The sequence below is a fragment of the Perissodus microlepis genome, chromosome 3, assembly GCF_051167445.1.
Source record: "Perissodus microlepis isolate ML-2025 ecotype Zambia chromosome 3, ASM5116744v1, whole genome shotgun sequence".
NCBI lineage: Eukaryota > Metazoa > Chordata > Actinopteri > Cichliformes > Cichlidae > Perissodus > Perissodus microlepis.
In genome coordinates, this window is record NC_140463.1 from 41,603,884 (window position 1) to 41,628,980 (window position 25,097).

Consider the following 25,097-nt stretch of genomic DNA (forward strand, 5'->3'; position numbering starts at 1 on the left):
GCTGTTAAGTCCTTGAGCACCTGAAATGACTAAATAAAAATAGATAAATAAATAAAAACAAATAAATCACTCAGAAAATATACAATTAAATGCACCAAAATTAATAGTACATGTAAATTTACATGAAGACTAAATCGTTCATAAGATGTGACAAATTCTTGCATTTGTTCAAATTTGCTTCAGTATTCTTTAACCCTTTCATTTTTAATTGTGCTAATAGACCACTCTGCATTGAATCATACTTGTTATTAATCTCTGTCTCTCTTCCACAGCATGTCTTCTATCCTGTCTTCCTTCTCTCACCCCAACCGGTCGCAGCAGATGGCCCCGCCCCTCCCTGAGCCTGGTTCTTCCTGTTAAAAGGGAGTTTTTCCTTCCCACTGTCGCCAAAGTGCTTGTTTATAGGGGGTCATATGATTGTTGGGTTTTTCTCTCTAGGTATTATTGTAGGGTCTACCTTACAATATAAAGAGCCTTGAGGTGACTGTCGTTGTGGTTTGGTGCTATATAAATAAAATTGATTTGAACTGAAGTCTCCTATCCATATATTTATTAATTTTGCGTTTCTCTTTGATTGTGCATTCAGAGTTTGTCTGAAAGTGTAGCTGAAATGATTGTATGGTATTATAATAGCTTTTATAGTTTTATCAAGCTCTTTCTGAGTATGCATGCACCTGATCTCGCGACAAACGTCCAGCTCCCATCTTCCCTACAAACCCCTAATTCTGGGATTGACAGCTAAGGCCTGTGGGAAGTGCGATGAATAATTTGTGGGTAGAAAGAGCTGCAGGCGGGTGGAAAATTCTTAGCCAAAAGTAATAAAATGGTGGAGTCAACAGCTTCATGAACTATTTATCTTTCTGGAACCGATATGTCCTTCTTCAGTCTCTTTCTGTACTCTTCCACTCCATCCACCTTACTTGTCAAAGCCTGCAGCAGTCCAGGCTTTATTGAAACTTTGATTCAGTTTCCCAAGTTGTCACTTTCTAAGGACTGTGTGCAATAAAGTAGACAGGTTATTGGGGAGAAGAACAGAGAAGGGGACTAATGAAAAAAGAAGCTTTTACTGGAAAGAAAAAAGCAAAGAAACTGCACACCCCAGTGTGATCTGAGGTTGGAAGAAACACAAGAGCTGACAATGATCAATAACATTAATATTGGCTGCCGCAGACAGCCTGCTTCGGGCAGATTAACTATCTCCTGGTGAGAAAGACAACAGACAACAGTGACAGAGTAAAGCTATTATTTTATATTTTGCCTTGAAAATACTTGTATGGGCTTGTGATTTGAAAGGGGGATCCCACCTTTCAATATTTAAACTTGACATATTTTTATATGAAACCATCTAGTTCAAACAGTTCACATATTGACACACAGAAAAGCTCGACTTGACTTACAGCTTCCTCTTGGAATACTGCAGGGACAGTGCAATGACTATTCTGGCTAGCTTAGCCCCATTGGTCAGTAAAACTCCAACCTGCCTCTCAGGGCATATTAGTGTGTTTTAGCCCCATTGGCACAGGTGTAAAAATCAAGCTCCAAGCCATGCAGCCTGTCTTCACAAACATTTGAGAAAGAATGGGTTGTTCTATAGAGCTCTCTGACTTCAAATGTAAAAACCACAATTGCAACAAGGCAGTTCATGTCATTTTCCCCTCCTAGATCTTCCACAATCAACTGTAAGTGGTAATTTTGGAAAGTGGAAGTGTTTAGCAACCACAACAGCTCAGCTCAGACTGCCTAAAGTCACAGAGGTTTGCAGAGAGATGAGTCAATGACTAAAGACTTCCAAACCTCTTCTTGAGTTAAAATCAGCACAATAAGTGTTTACAGGGAGCTTCCCTTCATGGGTTTCTTGTCAGATCTACTTGTCTGTCCCTGTCAAGCTAATCCTTTTGACCTGGAATCCTTCCCTGTAAAACAGACTCCATCAGCTCACCTGCCTACTCACGCTTTGTGTATCTGATATTCCTTTGCTGGTGTTGTTCATGGATCACCATAATTAGTGTTTGCATTGGAGTACATTGGGTGGGTTGGGCTTTTGAATGAGATCAGAGACAGCCTTTTGAATCTGTAAAATTTCCAGTCTGTTAAGCAAGGAGCAGCTTATGGCCATACCTCCTTGAGCGTGTGCTGTTTCTGATGTCAGAAACTAAGCTGGATAGGGGCTGGCTAGTGCTTTGATGGATGACCAAAAACAGTTGTTCTAATTTTTTCTTTTTGCTTTAGAGTCTTACATGTCTTGCTCCTACAGTTTAGTTTTAGGTATAGAGTAGAGCCAAAGTTAGTCAGAGCAGAGAAACCTCTGACCCATGATGTAAGGGACAGGGTTAGGGTTATGACCTCGGTTAGGTTTACAGCTAGGGTTATAGTTATGTCAGGTTTACACAGACAGCTAGTTTCACTGTCTGAATCCATTAATTGCCTGTTTGTACCCAAAGGAGCTGCTTAATAGCAGGCTGCACTGACCATGTTGGATCACTTGAGAGCTTAAAAGCTAAGCTGGGTAGGGCCTGGTTAGTACTTGGATGGGAGACCCCATCTGATTGTCAACTGTCTTTTTTTTTATATATAAAGAAAGTCATACATGTCTTGTTCTTAAAGTTCAGTGCTAGTTTAGAGTTAATTCTTTAATCGGAGCAGAGAAACCTCTAACCCGTGGGGTTAGGGCTAAGAAAGCTAATGAAATTTTGAAGGCAACCTTCAGTCCAACCCAGTGCAAGAAACGTGTAAAAAAGTAAACTTTTATTAAAACTGATACACAATCACTTATTCCATCAGTTCCCTTTAAATCCCCATGTGAATAATCTATAAATGGTGTGAAGTTGATCACCTGTGTGTCTTTTCAGAATGTCAGAAAGCCATCCTTCCAGCTCACCACATAAACCTCTCTTTCCATGTACAACATGCCTGCCTCTTACTGATGACCCATCTCAAGCTTTTAACAAGAGCGAGGCGATACACTGAGAAAGTTGACCCACAGTTATAAAGAGTCACTTCTATGATTTTCTCTAAAGGGTAAGTACTGCACCATAACTGGCATGGCTCTACTGTGAGTGCTCTTTTGCTCTAAACGCTCTCTTCTCTACCACTTGGACTGTCCGACGGTTGAACCCATCGCGTAGGCCAGTGGAGGAGACAGGAAGTTCGTGTCGCTCTTGCACATTATATTTTATTTAAAAACAGGCGATTAAAGATTAAATGTTCTCAAAACCTTTTTCTGTCACGTGACGGTGAAATGGTTGAAAGGAGACAGCAATGGTGTCAAGCTATCAAGTAGTGCTCATGAAGCAGTTCACCTTGACTTCCTGTCCAAAATATTGCTGCTCTGTATTGCCAGAGTGCTCCCAGAGACACTACTCTGAGGCAACTGAACATTTCTTTCAGGTGCTTTTAACTTGAACTAGTTATCATGGACTGTTGCTTTAAAACATTGGAAAAAAATTTTTGTGAAATAATTGGGCACTAGAAAAATAAAACGAGTCAGAAATGGGACACAGAATTAATTCAGACAGGCAATAACTCCATCTTGCCAGCCCTCACCAGGTGATGGTTTTGATAGCACACTTCTACATATCCATTTGGCCACTGTGTATGAGCATATATGCTATTTAAGCTGATTTTACCTGCCCACTTGCACCTTTACAAGTCACTGCAGCCTACCTTCACCTGAGCTCCTTCTTCTATCCCGTGTGTGAATTAATCAGTGTCACATCTTGTACAATATATTGTCACTGATGCTGGATCACTTCTGTGCTCGGGGTCTTTATGCCTCCCACTTTCCATGTCCCTGCCTACTGCATTTCACACACAGGAGTGTGTCAAAATAGAGCCATACCACCAAATTTACATTAAATGAGATGTAAATATCAGGTCCTAACTACACTAAATAAATGGAAAATCCTAAAACATCTTTATAAAGGAAGGATAAATATTATTAGTTGGCAGAACTCCCTTCAAATCACGAATTACTACATTGATTTATGCTAGGTTGAATGCTACAGCTCCACATCATCGAGTTGCGGCTTTCTTACCCTTTTCTTTAAAAATCTGATTATGTCTGGCTACCTGTGAGCAGATGTGGAACATGCATGCGGTTGTAGATGCTCTGAATGAAATGTGAAGGTGAGCCAGCAGGGAGCCGGTGTTAGAATAAGCAGGATTGATGAGCTCACAGCAGACGACCACTGATCCATCATCGGCTTGTCTGAATCGAGTCCACGGGTTATTCAGTATGAAGTATACCCGCTATATAGTGCCCTTTAGAAATCTGTGCTGCACAGACGGCCACTGCAGAGAGGATATTGTTATAGGTGCACGGCTTCACAGGAACAGTACACATGCACGCCGCGCACTGTTGCCGAGCAGACCTGTACAGGTGGCTAATTTAGGAACAAGGATGGAATAGCACAGTGGTCCTGAGAGGGATTTTGTTGAATGCTGTGAATCAGATAGTCCAGCTGTGTGCCTCTAGACCACTGCAACAAGACAGATGCATCTCACATTTACATTTTCTGTGTTTGTCGCTAGGCTTTTAACACATCTGGGATAAAACCCATCACACATCAAGTATTTTGTTTGTGCAGACAGATGGGCGGCCGGTGCAACACAAAAGTCTCCTAAAATGTTCGGGTGCTTTAAATAAAACACTTCAAACACCGAAGACACCAAAACACGAACGCTGTTTTAAGAGGAACGGCAAGCAGGGGCCTTCTTTTTCTTTTATTCAACCATAGATTTGATTTCTCAATTATTTATCGGTGGAAATGGAAGAAACGCATTTTACCTGAGGTTGTTGGGGAGCATTCTGTGACTGTGTTGACAAAGTCGCTGCTACACTTTCAATGCACTGCAATTCTATCATGTGTTGCCACTAAAATTCAGTAAGTGATTCAGTTTGGGGCTTTAAATCTACTTCCATAGACCCTGGCGGCGCATGCAAGGCCTTTTAGTTCAGGGTGGAAGTTGAGGGAAAAAAAAAAACCTGTAACAGACATCTGACATATCAACAGGACACTTTTGTTTGTTTTGAATCAGTGATCAGGTGATGAGACTGACAATAAAGAATTCAAAAAATCCCCCCAAAACAGCCCTTTATTCAAACATTGTCCTTAATTTTAAAAAATATATTCAACATGGAGACGGCATTGAGTTTGTGTAATCTTTCTAAATATAAACTTGTTACATTTACATCAAGTGATGTAAGTTACATTTGTTTCCAACAGCATAATGGTGTCATTGATCCCCGATGGCATTAAGAGATTAAAAGGTTCCCCGTCCTCTCCGTGTTGTTGACAAGCGTTGTAACGCATTACAGTCATTAGCATTAAGCTGGCTCATCAATAAGCACTTGGCTGAGCCATCAGTCTTCCTTGGACGTAGCCCTGGGGACCCCGCCAATGGTCCCTGCTAGCTTAGAGACTGGCCACAGGGGTACCCTTGATGTATCGGTCACTGCGCAAACACACAAACGCGCACCTGCCCTGACAGCAGAGTTTCAAGTGTCACTGCGAGCTTCTGTTTGTTGAAGTTCTTTGCCGGTTGCTTATGTTGTGCCAGTGTAACTACTTGTGCTTGTCAAGCATGTTGGTGTTTGTCATCTTGTATTATGTTGACTTGATGATCGAGTCCTTGTGCGTGCGTGTGCGTGTGCGTGGGGAAGGAGGGGGGAAAAAAGGGCAAGTAGTCTCTCAAAGTTAGTGTTTTTGGTGTATCCGTCAACTTTAGTAATGTCTCGTACAGTATTTTTGTTCTATATGCCATGTTGGTGATACTGTGTGAGTGACTCTGTCGAGTATGGCGGTGGCGGTGGCGGTGTCAGTGTCAGTCAGTGTGAGACTACGCGGTGTCAGTCTGACAGCCAGACGTAGTCTGATGTGATTGTGTGCAACAGTGAATGACAATGTCTCCACTCAGAAACCAGTGTGCAGTCTTTGAGAGGGGGATGCGAAAAGAAAAGAAACACCAAAGATGAGAAAAGAATGATAACGCGACAGGAGGGAGGGTGCTACAGTTCATCGTGTAAGGGCTCTCCCTCCGCGTGGTCCAGAGCTCCCATCAGCAGCAGGGCTCCCGTGGCGCTGTCTCTGACGAAGAGAATGAAAGGGTGATCGGCGTAGAACAATTTAGGCCGATCAATGTGTTCCTCCTGTAGGTCAGCATCTTCTTTCCCTGCCTGAGCAGCCAGCTCCAGGGTAGCCCAGTGGAGGACGCCACCAAGGTGAAGCTTTCCTTTGCTCTTGGCTGACACCCCAGAGAAGTCAGCCAACTTCTGGTCCCAGGCATCGGTCAAACCTAAAGTAACCAACTGTTTCTGCAATTGGAGGGAAAAAAAAGATGATAAGACTTTATGGCTGCCTTGAGTAAGTTCTCAAACAAGTTCTCAAAGCTCGGTGCCATCGTAGATAAACACGCTCTGCAAGTGCAGCTGCCAGGACGCTGATCAATTATGCACGCGAGGGGACCAAACAAGGAGCAGGAGGGAAAGCAGATTTTAAAATTTCATGATGCTGACATTCAGAAGTTTTGAACGAGCGGTGCCCTGACCAAACCCTGCAATATGATTAACTTACACATAAAGATGTGCTTAAAAACACTCAATGAGTAACTTTTCACAAGCAGCATTTTCTTTACTTACCATAATATTTATTTACTTTATATACCCAAAAATTTGAGATAGAAAAGAGGCTGACAGTTGCCCTTGTTGTGAGCTGGCAGAACAAAGTGGACGACAGGCAGAGAGGAGACGGAAGGAGGATGCAGAGGATGAATAATTTAAGAGCGATGCCCCGTGACCTCGGCACCTCCTTTGTTTTGCCTCTGATATGAATTCCACAGAAAGTCGTCGCCATGACAGGTAGTTTATCCTCCCATGGCAGAGGGCCACTCACAGTGACAGGCTTCTGGAAGGGCCAGATGAGAGCATGTGTGGGTGTGGACGTGGGGCTGTGCGGACTCATCTGTGCGGATGCGCGCGAGGCCACGGCTACAGAATATTTGCAGGGGAAGATGGGTGGGTGACGGTACTGTTTTCCGGCATTTTTTTAAACTTTAGCTGACTAAACAACATCTAAGATCTTCCGGCTATTCTGTGGGTGCTCCCTCGCTGAACCAAAACCACACTGTTTTTGCTCACGTCTTAAAACCACAGACTAATAGAAAACTGCAATAAACCATGTAGAACATCTGCTTTTCGTTTAAAAGCTAAGATGTGCATGCTCGAAAAAAATCACCCCGATCATCACAGGTTAAACCTAAACACAAAACAAGTGCATGTATATACAGTTGTAGGCATCTGTCACTCCCATTCCAGTGTTTTCATGCGTTCGTGTCCACAGAGCACGAGCACCACCTCCTTCTCTAATGCACTTCTATTGTCCTCATCCATTATTCCTCTACTCTTCTCTCACCCCCACCCACCCCACACGGTTCCACTACATCACTGTCTTCCTCTGCAGCTCTGCCACTCGCCCAGCGTCTCCATACCTCATCTGGCCCACGTGCCTCCATGTTATCCCATTCTTTTTCCTAACTCGATCCTTCTCCTTTTTCTTGGGGAGGCCTACTCACCCCGCTTTACAATGTTCTTGCAAACTGTCAGTCTCCATTGGAGATCATTTCAATTTTTTTCCTCCCCTAAGTTACTTAACAAGAAACTACCTGGCATCTCTCTCTGTCATGACACATTCTTTCCACCTATGTGCACAATTGTGGCCTAAGGTTCTATGATGAACCATATAAACAGTAAAGAGGGCCCTGCATGATATGATATATACATATATATACATATATACTAGGGGTGCAACGATACACAAAATTCACGGTTCGGTTCGATACTTTGGTGTCACGGTTTTTTAATTTGTCATTTATTAAAATTATAAATATATATTTTAACTCAAAAGTAAAGTTTTTAAATTTAATGTTGCTGAAACAACAAAGTAATAAAAAAATAAATCTATCTGATCGAGAAATCACTCATCTTTGGAAAAGAGAGTTTATTACAGAGAAATGTCTCTTTCCAAAATAAAAGCTATACTATACGCTTCTTCTGGGCTATACTCTCAGCAGCATATTAAACATATCAGGTCCCCATGAGGAGAATCATGTGCTAACGGCTGTCTACATGACTCGGGTAAAGTTTGTAGCATGCGTGCTTGTTGTTTTTGTCTGCTTCCACTTATCTTTTCACTAGGATTAACGAGTTATCGCGGATCGCCCCGTGCGTGGGGCTGGACTGCGTCAACACGTTAACGAGCTAACTGCGCTAACGCACTAGTTCCCACCAATGTAATTGAGCATTGCGTGGCACATCCAACATACTGTTTTACTTTTGTCCATGACGCGCTTACCTTCAGGGTCATGCTTCACATGAAAACCAAAATAGTTCCAAAGGCCACATCTGAATGAGGGTGGGGGAGGTTCAATTTGCCATGTTGCAACGAGCTTAGCTTCTGTCTTGCTAGCTTGGGCTGCGCTCAGTGGATCTGCACTCGACAGTGCAGCCTAGGCGGAGTAGTCGAACGCAGATCCACTGAGCTCTCAACACAGACAGCATCGTCAGAAGGAAAGCTGATAAAATAAATAAAAATTTTTGTATTGTTCGATACATATGCGTACCGAACCGAAAGCACTGTATCGAACGGTTCAATATCGATACGAGTATCGTTGCACCCCTACTATCTATAGATAGATAGATCTATCTCTATCTCTATATCTATATATATCAATCTATCTATATACATAAATAAGAGGACCCAGTGGCAGCACAATAAGAAGAAGCAGGCATGTCAGCGGAGCCCACTGAGGCCTGCGGAGGTGTGGCACTGCATTATACGGGGAGAAAAACCTCTGGGAGGTGCTCTTTGGCTGCCCTTTCTCTCGGACGCACTGCATGAATCTTAGATGGAACAGCACTGGGTGGACTGCTGATGCCTCGCGCACAACACCAACGAGCTATTTGTCTGCGAGTGGGAGCCACAGGCATTTTCACCTGGAGATTTCATCTAAGAGTGTATGTGTGGCCAGGGCTACCTTTACCTACAGCAGTGCAGTCTAACCAGGCCCGAGGTAGCATTGCCCTGAGGCATGCAACACTCAGCATCACATAATTTCACCTCGGTGGTCGGGCCCACTAAGAAGCTTGTCGGGTGTACCTGTGGAGGGTTTTTAGGTTGTGGCGGACACGGACACGTTACAGCTCTATCAGCGAGCAGTTGTTCTGGATGCTTTAAAAAAAAAAAAAAAAAAGCAGAGCAGCTTTAATAATGATGAAGTTAAAGAGAAAAAAGATGAGAGAGAAAAAAAGCAAAGATCAAAAGGGAGGTCGCTGCTAGGCAGCGCTCCTTTCAGCTGTTGTATGCAAATGATGCGATTTGAACTTGGGGAAAAGACCTTAAGATGATTCAACTCTATGAAGACCTCACACCACACAAAGACTATTTCTACCAACACAGAGATGTTTTACCTCGACAGTTAAAATGGAAAAGAAAAAAAGAACAAGTGGTTTGTCTGTAGTGTTGAATGTGTTCACTGCAAATTCTTATTTTCTTGTGACCTTTTATGTCTGTGAACTGCATACTGTATCTAATATTTCAGAAACTAAATAGTGAAGCCAATGTTTCTCTTCTAATCCTGCAAAATATGAGTTTTTAGTTGACAATTAGAGAAGAAAAGCAGGTAAAATGGGAAAAAAACCCACTTCATTTGGATCACACAGCAGGTAAGGAAGAGGGACTACAGAAAGCAAAGGCCGATCTGTGCCTCTGGACAAAAGATAACACACTGGATAATAAAATGATTCTCACTGTGCAATCTAATTTACTTTGTACTAAACTAACAACTTTCACTTTTAGAGTCTTTGGTCTAAAACTGTTAGAACACAGAGAAATAATGAGGTTCACTATTCAAAGTTATTTTTCCAAACTCCTACTAGAACAACAACAACAGTAGAAAAGTGCTGGGACGACACCGAAATCCTGACAAATGAGGAGCCGGCACAAGCAATCTTTGGCATTTTTCCACCAGAATCACCGAAATAATTCATCAGTTATCAAAACACTTTAATTTCTGTCAGTCAACTATGCATTAGTGTGTTATTTCATTTCTATTTTAATGCTCCTCAGTATCTTTTCACATTGCCTTTTACACTTTCTCCCACACTATAGCAATGGTTCCACTTTCCCATACATTTCAAGTGAGTGGAATTGTTAAAAGCACATGCTACATGAACACTGTTAGCTGGAGTGCTTTTTTTTTGGCACATCGTCCTCCTCACTCTGCTTTTGTTTCCTTCTTGGCTCAGCTCTATATATAGCTCTATATTAAAAGGCAACAAAGCAAATAAATAAATAAAAACTAAAAGAATTTCTAATTTTCTATCATCTTATACTGTTACAGTACAATGGCTCCATGTGGTTAACACTTTCACCACACACCTGAAACGTCTGTGGTTGCACACCAGGAGGGCACACAGACTCACAAGCTAGTAAACTACTAGTTGTCCCTGTCCCAAACCATAAAAGCGAAGCTTGTGTTAAGAAGGGCAATAGGCATAAAATCTGTGCCAAATCAAAACATGCAGATCCATCTACTATGGCAACCCCTTGGGAAATAAAGGACCAGTGTTGGTGCTGATTTGCCAGATTTTGCCACCTTAAGTAACTCCAAACACGTTCTGCCTAATTCAGCGCTGCCCTAAACATCCCCACGTGGGTGGTTTGAAGCGTGCAGTGTGCGGCACTGGCATCATCGCAGCACCATTTCATGGACACATTTGATGCAGGCTTTAAAGAAAGCCTTTTCTTTTTCACACATTATCAGCTCTCGAGGCTTCAAAGCCTCACCATCGCTTTATTAAGGTCTCATCAGCATCACTCCTACTGGTATCTTATTTACATGGGCTTTTACCTCTTCTACACAGTCAATGCGCTCTGTGTCTCATTCACACAGACACATGAGTAGCGCTTTATTCCATGAGACCATTTTACTGGAGAAGAGAAAAAGAAAAAAGGAAAAAAAAGGAAAATAAAGCCTTAGCTTTCAGCGAGATGTTTAACTAATGGCCATGAAACACATCTGATTAATTCATATGATGCAGGGCTATGGTAGCTGTGCTAAAACAGCTGCCCCTTGACACTGTATACTGCAGAGTGCGCTCTTGTAAATATTTGATGGCCTTTTGACCTCATTATCCATGACTGAGTGAGCTCTCTGGTGAACACTCATATGTCTTAGTCACCAATTGGAGATATAGCCACCGAGGAGCTCAAGTTTGGCCATTAGTGAGTGTGCGTGCATGTGTGTGGCCTGGTCAGCAGTGGATCAGAGAGAAAAGGAATGAGGGTGGTTTATTCCGTGACCTCTGGGCAAGGCTTGTTAAGAGGGTTCTCCGTCTCTGGCTGCAGACCCCGACACACTCCTATTCTTCACCGGAGAAAAACGCCACCACCAACGAGACAGAAAGGAAGAGAAATGCCACACTTTGCTGCTCTGTATGTCTTCGTGTGCTTCCCACCTCGTCCCCAAGCAATCATTGACCCCTCTCGTTCTCTCCCACCTCTCCTGCTCACTTTCCCGGCCAGTGTCACTAGGGCTGGGCCATATCATACCGTTCGCGGTAATACCGGTATAATTTTGGACAACGATAGAAAAATGAAATATTGCGATAGAATATGGGTAAAACGCGCATGCGCAGCGCCTTTGTTTTCATACGCACACGTCGGAAAAAGCATGGCGGCGAAAGCAAAGCGTTGAATGAAACGGATGAACCAGAATTGGTTTGTAAAAATGCTGCAACGTCAGTGGTGTGGAACTGGTTTAGCTTTCGTCCGTCAGATACACAACAAAGCACTATTTTTGGTAGCGCATGCTAGCGGCCGTCGTTATTACCGTGTTTTTTGGAAAATACGGCACACTTAAAATCAATCCTTTGATTTTTCTGAAAATCGACAGTGCCCCTTATAATCCCGTGTGCCTTATGTATGAATTCTGGTTGTGTTTACTGACCTCGAAACGATTTCATGTCGTACACGGCGCTCGAAGATCTGTCAAATGTTTTAGTACGACTTTGCTAAGCTACGAAGCCGCACCGCTTGATGGATTATCGGAGCATCATGGCTGTCATAGGCAGGAGCCTCGCGGAGTGATACGTACTGTGCTTCAACATAGTATTACCGTATTGTGTGCGTATAACCTCTTTTTAAGTTTTGTGGATATTATACATGGTTATGCTGAGGATATGTCGGCCAATTTCCACTGGAAATGCCTTTTGGTTAAACTGTCAGCGAGGAATTTGCATTTGCACTGTTAAATTTTTATATAACTTTAATGCACATAAAACAGCTGCTTGTTTAAGTGAAAATACATTGATGGGTTTTTTTTGCACTAATAAAGTTGTGGAATTGTAAAGTATTTTGTCTAGTGTCAATTATATCGTCAGTTATATCGTTATCGCAAATTTTCAAATGTATATCGTGATAAATATTTTTGGTCATATCGCCCTGCTCTAAGTGTCGCTCCCATTTAGGTCAGCGGAGCCAAGGTTCAGTCACTTAGCGATGGTTTACAAGAGGCACATGTTTGACCTACAAAAAGGACTTAGATCCCTGTGACTGATACAACGGGGAGGACTGGGGTGAAGGAGCGAACGATGCCTTTGGATGTGGCAAATCCGCTCAACATGAGTCAGAGGTGCGCGATTTTGTTTGTGCTCATTTGCTGCGCACACAAGATGAAAGTCTTAGACACACACACACACACACTGCTAAGATCATCGTTTTTTCCAAATGCTGCCCTCTAATCTAAGGATTCCATGGCCATCCGTGGCACTGACAGACAAAGTGGTAAACAGCATTAACGCACGGTGATGAGCAATTATTTGGCTGACCCAATTGGAAAAATGATTGTCAGCGAAGACACGGAACTGTCGCTGGCCAGAGGGTTTGGGAAGACAGACGCAATGAGATCAGAGTGGGTAGAGGGTTTTGTTTGGAGCTTGAGTCCTTTCGCAATGATTTCTCAAATGCGCTTATTTTTCTTGAGAGAGCAAATGGAGGAAGACAACTCATCACGAGTCAAACGGGGCCAAAACGTGCTCACCCATAATTAGGTTGCATAAATAGAACACTGTACAGCTACTTTTAGTTATTTAAGACCATCAAAGTTTTTTTGTTTTCTGTTTTTTCTGTCTGTAAAACTGCCTCGGAGAGACAAAGGAGGGCATCCCAGCAAAACCCATTTCCCCAGGGCAGTGGACACCGACTGCAACCTTTGACGACGTCCTATCCATGTGTATGCTGTAACCTCATCATGGACTGATGAAATCCACTTTGCCCTCGTTCTACTTTAGCAAACATCTCTGTAGAGCTGTGCTACCATGTTATTCTGCTAGCTGCGCCCCGGAGAACAAGCTTTTGACATTAACATTGTCAGGAGACTCTCGGGAGGAGGATGTAATCTAGAACTAAAGCTTGAAATGACGATGAGGTTACAGCATACACATGGATAGGACGTCGTCAAAGGTTGCAGTCGGTGTCCACTGCCCTGGGGAAATGGGTTTTGCTGGGATGCTTCTGCTTCTGTCAGGTTAAACTAACCTCCCCCCGTTACTACTTCTCTCTAGCTCATCCACAACTGTTGTGTTATCAACTGGTCTCTGGGTGTAGTCAGATTGAAGACTAAGCAGTTGCTCTAAAGCAGAGCAAGTCATTGAAAAGATGCAAGAGGAATGAAGAAAAAAAATAATTCAAGTAATAAAAGTTTGAAATGGTGAAAAAAGCAACCTCCAGAAAAAATGGTGCCAGAAGCTGCAGTTCCTCTAACGGCCACTTGAGATCAGGTCCAGGAGAGTAAACTCCATAAACTGATGTTAAAATGCTCAGCGTTAGCAATGAAAATAATACACGTACAGCCTGGTACAATATTTTTAGTTTCTGAAACCAGTTTTCCACCTCTCAATACCAACAGCACTGCGACAAAACATTTTTCCTTATAGTCTTATAACAAGGGGTGTGGCTGCTTTGAGGCTTTTCCTCACTCAGTGGACATCACAGAACTGGATCTATCAACGGTGCATCTTCTGCTGGTGTCTTTTGGAGTATATTTAATCAGATTATCTACCAATAATATGACTTGCTCTGCAGTATGCACACTTTCAAAGTACAACGCATTGTGTTTTCGCTAAATTCGTTGCTTCTGACATAGCTCAAGTTAGAGATTGGAAAAAAATCCAGGCTGAAGTCAAGGCTTAACAGATCCAGGCCCAACAATCAGACCCCATGAAAGCCCAAGTCAGTTTTCAATTTTATGAAGATAATATGAGGTAAAAATTAAACACATCTACATCTTATTGGTGGAAAAGAGTGAGTACTAGAAATCCACTATTGAGCTAAATCTAGGAATATTTTAATGGCTATCAAGGATCTTAAATGCCATTCCTTTCTTTACTCTCCTTATTCATGCTTTGCTGCATGCATACCTGCATAGATCTCTGTTAGGAAATTCCTTTATCCTACATCTCTTGCAAAGGTGCAAAAGATTCTTGTAGCAGCCTGTCATTCAGAGCCAGCGCTCAGCATAGCTGTTCTGGTTTCAATGGCAAACTTCTTCTTTGAAAGGCTCCATCAGTTGTCAATAATAATAACGTAGTATTAGTAATAACAGAGCACAATTAAACCGGCTGTTTGTCACAGGCTACTTCCTGTGCTTTGCTCAAGATACTTGGAATTAGCAATCTCAGCCATGTTCCTCTATTTGTTTTTTTAACAGTTTACTTCGAGCCACAAAGGAAAATCTGAATTTGATTTTTTATAATTACAAGATGCCACGTGGAACATCACATGGAAGAACAGTATTTCACAAAGAGAAGTGAAAAGTATTAAAGTTAAACTATGGAACTGTGACTGCAACTAATGTCAATTCCATAAACCTGACCAGAAAACTTTCCTTCCACTTTCACCCCCTCAGCAGGAATTTCCTGAAGGTGAAAGGCCCGTGTGATTCTAGCAGCTTGTATGTTTCTGTGTCCCTGTTAGACACCTCTCGGCCTGGTCAAATACGTGCTCTTCCACCAGCCCGACAACTCTCAAGCCTCCCAGTCAGCAGCCTCCAGTTTGGCCTGGATGAACCTTAACAACCCTAATGCACTCACATTAGCATCAGCTGCCACTAAGCTGCTTTCTGTCCGCTTGGCTGTCCTATTCACTTCTCAGTACCTCAGACCAGCTACCTGCTGGCCCTGGGAGAAGCAGGAGCAGAGATCCACATTACCAGCTGGGCTGTGGCATAACCTTTGTGCTCTTGCAAAATAAGGCCTGTGGGAGGCACCGGGACCCCACAGAGGAGGTACAGGTCATGGTCATCCTCAGGCCCCTCTTAGACTCCGAGCAGGAAGGTTTGGGTGCCCAGGTTTGATACACCTGGGCACCCTTCACCTCAAGAGTGAGAAGAGAATAGTGGAAAGGACTGACATTTGAACTCACCTTAGTCAACGTCTGCACTGAGGCTTCAATTACAGCCAGTACTAAAAAAGAAAAAACAAAAGCAGTCGAAGAAGGAGGCACAAAACTAAGTAAGACACAGTGGTCACGTTCCGAATGGAAGGAGAAAGAAAAAGAAGGAAAATAGAAGCGAGAAACACGACACAGCATAGAGGAAGAGCAGGAAGACCAAAGGATGGGGTGGGAGGGGGTGCCAATATGTGTGAGAAAAGGGTAGACAGATAGGAAGAGTGCAAGACAGGAAAAGCAGCCGGCCAAGACAGAGGCAGGGAATAATGAAGAGATGCGGAAAATCCAGAGAAGGATAAAGCAGGCAAAGAAACAATGAGAATGATGACTGCATTGCTGGGTGAAATGAGAAAGCGTATCAGGTGGAGTGAAAAATGATGCAGTGCGCAGATACAGGAAATGAGTGGAAGAAGAAACTAGAATTGAAGCTGCACGGAGGGATCCACTCAAATTCAACTAGGGTTTGAAACAGCTGCACAGCTCCCACTTCACCGCACTTTAAACTTACTTAAAAAACAACTTGGTCTACTGGTCTGGGTATAAATGCAAAAAAGAAGAAAGAAAAAAGAAAGAAAAAAGAAAGAAAAAAAATGGAAACAGCATCGTGACCATAGAAGCTAGAGGAGATTGTGACCCAAGAAATTTGGGCAAAGTTATACCTAAAGACAGCGGTGCCTCCAGAATTACTTTCATAGGGGTGGCCTCTAAAAATACTGGGCCGACACATCAAAAACAGAATTTGCACTTTCATTATGCTCTTGTCAAATAAAACAGAGAAAGAAAAAAATTATATGCCTAGAAATTGGGGTGGGTGTAGTTCAGGAGGTACAGCAGGTCATCTACTGATCGGAAGGTTAGTGGTTCGATCCCTGACTCCCACTGCATGCCAAGTATCCTTGGGCAAGACAATGACCCCAAGTTGCTCTCTGATGCATCCATTGGAGTATGAATGTTGGCTAGGAAGCACTGAAAAGTATAGAAGAACATGAATGGGTGAATGTGGCATGTTGTCCATCCATAATAATCTGTTTTGACTGATTGACTGGAAGTCCCAACCATCGCTTTAATGATTCTCAGCAGAGCTGAGCACAAGCAGCTTAAGACTCATTCTCTCAGTTTCCCAGAACTTGTTGAGGAAAGAATAAATAAGCGTTAGATCGTGTAAGAGTGTGAACTGTTGGCCCAGAGATGCACCAGTGATCTATCCCGGGATTGGTGCCAGCTTTACCTTTACCTTTTTTAATTATTACCAACGTAGGACAGGCATGCCCAGGGAGGGGGGCCGGCAAATTTTGGGGGGTGGCCAGCGCCCCCCCGGCCCCTCCTTGGTGGCGCCCCTGTCTAAAGACTGTAACACTTGAAAATGCCAGTTCGCTAATCATCATCAGCACATCTTCTTCATTCACCCCCTCAATGCATTAGTGTCCATTACAGCAGGGCCACAGACTCCTTCAGCAACAATCTATGGACGGAGGTTGGAGGGTTCTAGCTCCTAATTTTGTAACCAGTTAACATTAGCAAAACTACCAGACCTAAAAATGACTAATATTAGCAGCGGCAGCATCAGCAGCCTTCTTTTCTTGTAGGTTAACATCAACAGGCTTGTAGTGTATGTGGTTATACACAGCTCCAGTCAGCATTTCCTGACTCGGCTGTTCATTTTCTAGATCAAAACACTGCCAGGCTATAATGACACAGGATGTCATTCTTCCTACTTCAAGCCTTGCTACCTCGGTAGCCAACGGTAATTAACAATCCATAGCAACGATGACATCACTCAACAACAGCTTTAATTATGAGTTTTTTTTAAATAATGAATAAAATAAACAAAACAAGTAATGCATAAAAATACAGTAACTTGTGAAATATTAGGAAAATAAGGGGGAAAAAAAACTATCCAAGCCTACCGATGTCTCTTTAACACATGGAAACAGTATAAGGTGTAACCAGGACTCCTAAATGCGTTTCCAAGAAGTAAGATTAACTCAATCTTCTATTTAAGCACTGCAGAGCACACAGAAAGAGTGCATTATGCCATACTGCATTAGCATGACCCGTGTGAGACTTATCTGACAATGAAAGGCAGTATGAGCTGAATTTAAAGGACCTGATTCGATCTCACAGCAAGAATCTTTTTATGCCACTGTACTAAAACAAACTTTGCTGAACTAACCTGCAGACTGAGCGTGCTAGTGATGTTTGCCTTGGGCAGAGAGATGGCCACACTGGTTACACTGGCCTTCTCCAGCCACTTGGACAGCAGCTCCAGGGTCAGCAGCTTTTCCAACTTAGCCAGATTTTCGACATGAAAGGGCAGCAGGAGCACGACGCTGGCCCTGCCTCCCCACAGAGGCGCCTCTAGAACTTGCACCATGTTGTCAGTGTCTTCATGGAAGCGGTACAAACCTGTAGCAGGGAGACAGCAGGGGGCAGGCAAAGAGTTGAGCAAAGATCAGAGAGTCAAGGAGAGAAGCAGTGCTGTGAAGTAACGTTTTCTTTTTTAGCAGTAGTTTAATGCAGAAGTTCTCTTGGAAGTTGGTTCAGAGCTGCACTTTCAGCCGTGTCACTGCAGTCGTTCGGCGCCACCTCCCTCTATCACCGAGTGAACTCGCAGAGGGAATGCTGGAGTTAGTTTCGCTTCATACATAAAGGAAATGCAAGCTGCGACAGGACGACAACAAGCCAGCCGTCACACAATTCTCACTCGTGAGTTGAAAGTGACATTATAGATGAGATTAAAAGAAATATACATCCGTTCTACATCTCTTAACTGTTATCCTAGAAGAAACTCACCCTGCCTTGTTGCTGTTTTAAGACAATGCATAAAATATGGAAAATGTGCTAAATAAATCATCAGGGACGCACTGATAAATTAGAGCGAGGCATATTGGACCTCACAAATATTCACGTCCCTTTTAGAGCTGGATTCCTTCTCGCTGCATTTATTCCCTGGCAGGAATAGAGCAGTGACAGACTGCGTACAGCTTTTTATTATTATTTTTTTTACCTGCTCTGTGCATCATCACCACTTTGGTGTATTTCTTTCCTAGGAAGGTACGACGATCTGCGCTTCCCTCGCTGAACTCTCTCTCCCACAGCCCTGAGCAAAGAGAAAGAAAAAACAGTTTTAAATACAGCGTGCTTCATATAGATGGACTGCATGGGCAGGGAGGGGATAAAGAAAATCAATGAAACAGGAGAAAAAGTGAACAATAGGTTAAACAATGCCATGTTCATAAAATACATATACAGCGACACTGGCTGGCACTGCTCATGAAACATCTGTGTGTACTGCCCATTAAAAAATGTATACCCTCCTGAAAGCTGCTGAGGCAGAGTGCTGTACTGCAGCAGTTATGAAGACCTTAAGGCTACTGACCCCTATTCAATGTTCAACACATCCCCACTTGGCCCTGCTAACCTCCTGACAGCTGTCAATTTAAGAGGAGCTAAGAGTGGAGGAATTACCGTTGTAATAACCTCACAACACACTCTGAAAGCTGCTGGTCCATTCAATAGAGCAGGGGACATTGGATGGGGCGTAGAGGTCGGCAGATTATGACTTGTACCCATCGCGCTCTTTGTGAATGACACCTGAGGCCGGCTAGGGCTATAACTAATGATGATTCTCATTATCGATAAATCATTTGAAAAGGTCAGCGCTCTCGTCACACAAAGCTAAGGTTCAAGGAGGCCAAAAACGATGAAATGCCTCAATTGGCAATGTGAAAGCCTGCAGACTGATTGCTTGGTTTTTATTATTAAGCACCTCTATTAAGAACTGTGCGCAGACTCGTCTTTTGTCCGCTCTGTTTTTAATTCCTCTAAAGAAAAACAGACCAAGTTCTCAGAGCACAAGGTGACACCTACAAGCACAGGAACTTTAAGGAGAGATCAATACAAGCCAAAGTGCCCCATAATTTACCTTAAGACAAAAAGATATACCTCACATGCCAAAAGCTGTGAAGACATATGCCAGGGGAAAATAAATCATGCTCAGCCTGATTTAGTCAAAACACTCCTCCACACTGCTAAGATAAGAATACACTGTACTGGGTTTCACTAACAAGACAAGACACAATGCAACTGCTTCTGCTCAATTTTGTTCTCATTTCCCAAGAAACTTGCAGATATGTGTATTTTACAAAAACACACTACACTTACATGTGACTAACACACCCAACCAATAAGCCTGCACTCTGGTTTCTGATCATACAGTCTGTGGATGCACCTTTGCCAGTTAAGCTTAACTGGTTGATATCCCGACACGTCACCGTCCTTAAATACGGAGACATCAACTCCAGCTGCCTGACACGGAGGCGGCTGAAACAGGTAGTGCTATCCCACAATTCATAGGGACGCCAATCTGCTCACTAAAACGATCAGCAAAACTGCCAAAGTGCCAGATGTACAGATTTATCAGTGCATTTTACATGATATGGTCTCAGCAGTCTGTAACAGGCTGTGTTACAGCTACACGTCAACCATCAACATCAGTCTGTTGTAGTAAAAGCATTTGAATTTAGAACATGGGTTTAGATATACGTGTGTAATAAAAATAAGAAATCACAGACATCATCATCTGGGTAAAAGAGTTTTAAAGGAATCACCTAAGAATAAATGTTGGAGTATTTCAGCATCTGCTGCCCATTTTGGAGAAATTACTTTTTCCTTACAGAAATATCAACACCGTCAACAATTATCTTCTATGCTAAAGACCTTTGTGAGCCTCTCACCTTTTCACCAGCAGCAGGTCAAAATAACAGTGCTGTTTGGTACTAAAGTGTAGCGCAAAAGCTAACAAATTAACCAAGTTGAAACCAGATAAGCAACATAGCATCGTCACTGTGTTACCTCACTGGTAGGGAGCACTTATACATACAAAACATATTCAGCCATCATCTATTCATCCACTGGTTTAAAGTCCATTATCTGCAAATCTCTTCTCTAATCACAAGAAAACAAAACAAAAAAAACACTCACTTCATTACCAAAGTGTTACAAAGAAACACCGACTTACTTATGTATGAGGATCACAGAGTTGGTTGGCTGAAACTTATTCTGGATAAGTAAAATAAGTAAATAATCATAAAAGCAACAAACACCATTATGGTTAACCTCAAAGATGTTTGGTTCCATTTATCTTCAGACTACAAAGTTACAGAGACGAGGAAGACTGTTTTCACACACTTACTGTTAGGCCTTGTTACTACAGTTTGTCTACACTTGGGGTTTCTTTAAACTTTTTAACTTATTATTAAATTCCACACTTATTCATTTTTTTTTATTAATAGCTGCCTGACTAATTGTTTCAACACTATGGGTGGCATCTCCAAAAGCCAACCAGACTCGAATGGATCGCAGCCAAACACAAATCGCAGCAGAAAAGACGTGTGATTCTCCCTCCCGGGCATGCTTGCACACATCACAGGCATTCAGTCCGCTTCCTGGGAAACACGCTTTGGAATTCCAAAGCGGCCGGCTGAAGGTTACCTGAAGCGGCAACCGTGTTGTTGAAATGATGTCACGACGATGAACAATTTTCTCCACGGTACACACGTGTAAAAACAAGCATGGGGGGGTTAATGACCTGCTGACCTCCAAACAGACCTGCACAGCAGCAGCAGAGCGACGGCTTTAAACCTGAACCTTTTAATAGCTGTCAGCAACAAACAGCGAGACAACTGCGCGGCGCTCACACAGCTACCGAGTCGTCCTGTTAACTTAAAGCGTAACCCAGTGGAGAATCGATCCGAGCTCGCGGCTCGGTCTCTTCCCTCATCGACTCGTGATTGCGTGCAGTTGTGCTATTTCAGAAGCTGTTATTAGAGTTTAAATAAGCTGGGGCTTCATGTGCCGCCTCTCCTTTTTCAGTCCCCCAGTGCTGTCGTATTATCTTGTATAAGTTTCACTCCACTGTTTTTTTCCAGTATTATTTTCCTCTGCTGTCACTGGTGTTTGTCTAAAGCAAAACAAAGCATGAATTAATTAACCAGAGTGGACTGGAACTCCCAAAGGCAGACCCTTTTACAATCCCCTCCACCATGACAGTCCATCTCTTTCACTCTCAGCAGGAGGCCAACCTCTCCCGCTTTACTTTTCTCAGTTTCCTCCAATCACTCCCATCTCTTTGATTTTCTTCTGCCCCTTTCCACCCAGAAATCTCCCCTTTTTATTCATTTAATTTTACCCTTTCTTTCTCTCCCTCTCTCTTTGGCCCTCTTTGCTTTTCGCATCTCTCCGCTATAAACATGTTCCGCTACTAATTGGCCCTGACCTTCCTTTTCTTTGAAAGCTCTGTACAGACCGAGGGAGGAGCGACAGCAAAGAGCTTTTTTCCTTTTTTTAAATTCTTCCTTCAATAATTAACTGAAGGGAGGGAGAAGGGAAACAAACAAAAGCGGGGAGGGGGGGGGGGGGGGGGGGGGGGGGGGGGGACGGATGGATGGAGATGCCTGCTCAGTGCCAAACTAAAATAAAATAACACCCGAGACCTCTGAAAACATCCCATTAATAACACATCATCAACTGCTTTAAGTCCTTGGAATCCCAAACATAACGAAAAAAAACAAAAGTTGGAACAAAAGCAGGAGCTGCTAGTGTGAGAAAGGAGCAAACTATCGACCACGCTGAAAATTATAAATCAAAACTAAAGGAATCCAATTTTCCGTAATCTAATTTGCAGCTGCAATCTGCTGCATAATCTAATTTGTATATTTGCTCCACGAAATTAATGAACCAACCAATGAGGGTGGGCTCGCAGAAAAAAACAAAAAACAAAACTAATTTTGTAATGAAGTCAAAAAACATCAAACAAAGAGAATTAATTAAATTGCTTATCAATGTATAGTCTGTCAGGGAATGTTATTTCTGAAGGGTTGTCTATCTATCAACAGTGAAACCCTGTTTTCACTTCAGGAGCCTTGCCTTCTATTTTTTTTCTACCTAATAAAAAAAAAAAAAAAAAAAAAAAAAAAAGCACTACCTGCAGGAGGAAGGAGAAGGAACAGAGGCAGATAGACACCGATAAGGAGGATGTGAACAGGAGACAAGTGGGAAGGAGAGGGAGAGGAGACAGGGGTAGATTAGACATGTGATAGAGAGTGACAAAAGCACAAAAACAGAGACCAACGCTGCAAAAAAAAAAGGAACAAGCGAGACAGAAGGATATATTTAACACATCATCATCATCTTTTGTGGAGACCGCAAACAAAAAAAAATGAGAATCTACGTCAGCGGGCATTCAAAATGTTGGCTGTGCTCTGAGACACGAAGGAGGAGATGGTAGATTAAATTCCACAATCACACAAAAAAAGGAAAAAAAAATAAGAAAAAGGAAAATAAGCCATTTCCTTGACTCGTGATAAGTGCGGATGAACAAATATTGCCGACCCTCGAAAATAAAATGCGATATTTATTGGCACATTTAGCGTGCCATAATGAACCTCAGATAAGGATTTAGATGGATATGTTTTTGGGATGCAACTGTTAAATCACAGATGGAGCTTCTAACCGACTGCGTCCGTGCAGAAATATTGACTGCTTTCCACCGCTGCAGCCTGTCACAAAGAGCAGAGCCGAGCCAAGCTGTGCCGCCGCAGACTTGGAGCGCTCCGAGCACAGATGTTAGGCATGACATCGAGGGAGAGAGAGTCTGGACACTTGTTACTCAATTATTTAAGATGACACATCACCCCCCAATGGAAGATGAATAAGCTCTCAGTGATAGACCCCAGAATCATCCTTTATCTGCTGTGTCCACCAGCTGGAGTCCAACGCATGCACGCGCACCCATGGAGATGCAGGGTGCACACAGGTGGGATTGCTGGCACGCGCCACAGAGTGAGCAAAGACTTGTGCGGACTGTCTGTGCTGTGCGATCACTAAAAATGCTGCACGCCATACTCTCATCTAAAACGGGAAAAGACATCAAGCTTTTTCGCTCCCACAGTTTTAAAAGCAAAATTGGATGCTCACTGTTATTTAATATTTCAGTAACCCTGCACTAATTTAATTTACAGTAATGTTGTTTCTACACACCTTTTAAACGCACTGCATTCGCCAGGATCAAAGCTCCAGCCCTGGCCTTGATTTCGGCCTCCAAAGGAGCGCCTTCCAGTCCACTAAGGCCGGCCTTAGCCCAGTCCTGAAGCTGCTTCAGGTCAGCCTTGGAGTCTCCTTTCCCCAGAGTCTGATGCTGCACTCTGAACCTAGCCTGACTCTGCTTCACAAAGGCCTGGTCGACTGGAGAGACCTGCTTGGAAAACACAGCTGAGGATGCGTGCAGGTGAAAGCTGGTTCCGTTGGCTTCACTGAAGCTCTTCAACGCCTCGGCAAGACGTTCGGGAACCTGCGTCCCCGCCTTGTCGGGGGACGGTGGGTTGAGGATACCTTGGACCTGGCTGGAGGTGTTACCGGCTGAAGCTTCCCCCAGTGCTCCGAGAGAGGAGGCCACCAGCAGAGGAGAGAAGATGACATTTACAGAGCTCGAGTCGGAGCGGAGGGCCTGGTAGAGCCGCAGACCTAGGGTCCAGCTCGGGTCACCCTGAGGTGGAGGAGGCAGTGGCGGCGGGCGAGATACTGGACCGGCCGGGGCATCGGCGCTCTTCTTGGATGAATTAGTGGTGCTCCCTTGCACCAGGAGAACTGGCAGAGAAATTAGGAGACAGAAAGGGAGCCTGGGCAGCATGGCAGTTCTGGAACAGAGAGCACGGGAAGGAGAGTCAGTATGAGGATTTGCTCGCATGAGATAATCTGTCTGTGTATACATAACAGCAAGAGGAATGAGGAGAATGCACCCCTCTCATTCTCAAGGCAAGCAAAGCCCCCCCCTCCACAACTATTCGTTGCGCATATTTTGACCTGATTTTTAATAGTGTAATAGCTCATACTGCAACACTCATAGTTGAGATAAAGCAATATAAACACAGCCTGAGGGCTCTTTTTTTTCCTGTAAAAGTGTCATTTGTGTAAACTGCTCCTACAGAGCCACAGCAGTGAGAACTTGATTTTCTAAATTCATCCCCACTTGGATTCACGGTTATTATCTCACCCGCTGCGCGAAAGAAGCAACGTGCGACAACTAACGCTGATGAAGTTTTCAGGCTGGGACCGAACAAACGAATGAGAGGGGGAAATGTGCGTTTTCAATCTTTCCTTTAAAAAAAAAGGAAAAAACTTCGACTCCTTAGTTTTGCCGAAATTCAACAGAAGTGACGGCAAACATCTGTCGTCTACTTCAGCTTATACTCTCTCAAAATTAACCAAAAATGTAAAAAGTCTCGAAGACAGGGAAAGAGAGAAAAATGTCGTGTTCGTTTCATTAATTTACCGTTAATTAATTCACGTGTGTTCCTGTCGTTTTTCCGCCGCGGTCCTGGCTGTGAGCTCCGGAGGAAGTGCTGCTGCTGCTGGAGCTCAGACGTGGCAGAGGAAGTTTACCGTCCCCCGCTAACTTCAGCTCCCGGTTAGCTTTCTGCTCTTCCCGAAACTTCCAGGCTTCCATGAGGAGCTGCCACCGTGAGCTTATTTAGCTTTGGGCTGTTTAGGTGTGGAGTTAAACAAGCATTTTAAAAAAAGAAAGAAATTGAGTTA

At 43.3% G+C, this 25,097-nt stretch overlaps 1 protein-coding gene across 1 annotated transcript; it reads right to left on the reverse strand.

Annotated features, from left to right (window-relative positions):
• Positions 1-2,669: 2,669 nt before the first annotated feature.
• serpinh2 (serine (or cysteine) peptidase inhibitor, clade H, member 2) lies at positions 2,670-25,097 on the reverse strand. The gene is made up of 5 exons (XM_084924504.1): positions 24,835-25,097; positions 23,544-24,199; positions 18,511-18,603; positions 17,677-17,909; positions 2,670-6,313 (listed from the first exon to the last, which is right to left on the reverse strand). Exons 2-5 carry the CDS (start codon positions 24,190-24,192, stop codon positions 6,008-6,010), a joined length of 1,281 nt encoding a protein of 426 aa, XP_084780630.1. The 5' UTR covers positions 24,193-24,199; positions 24,835-25,097; the 3' UTR covers positions 2,670-6,007.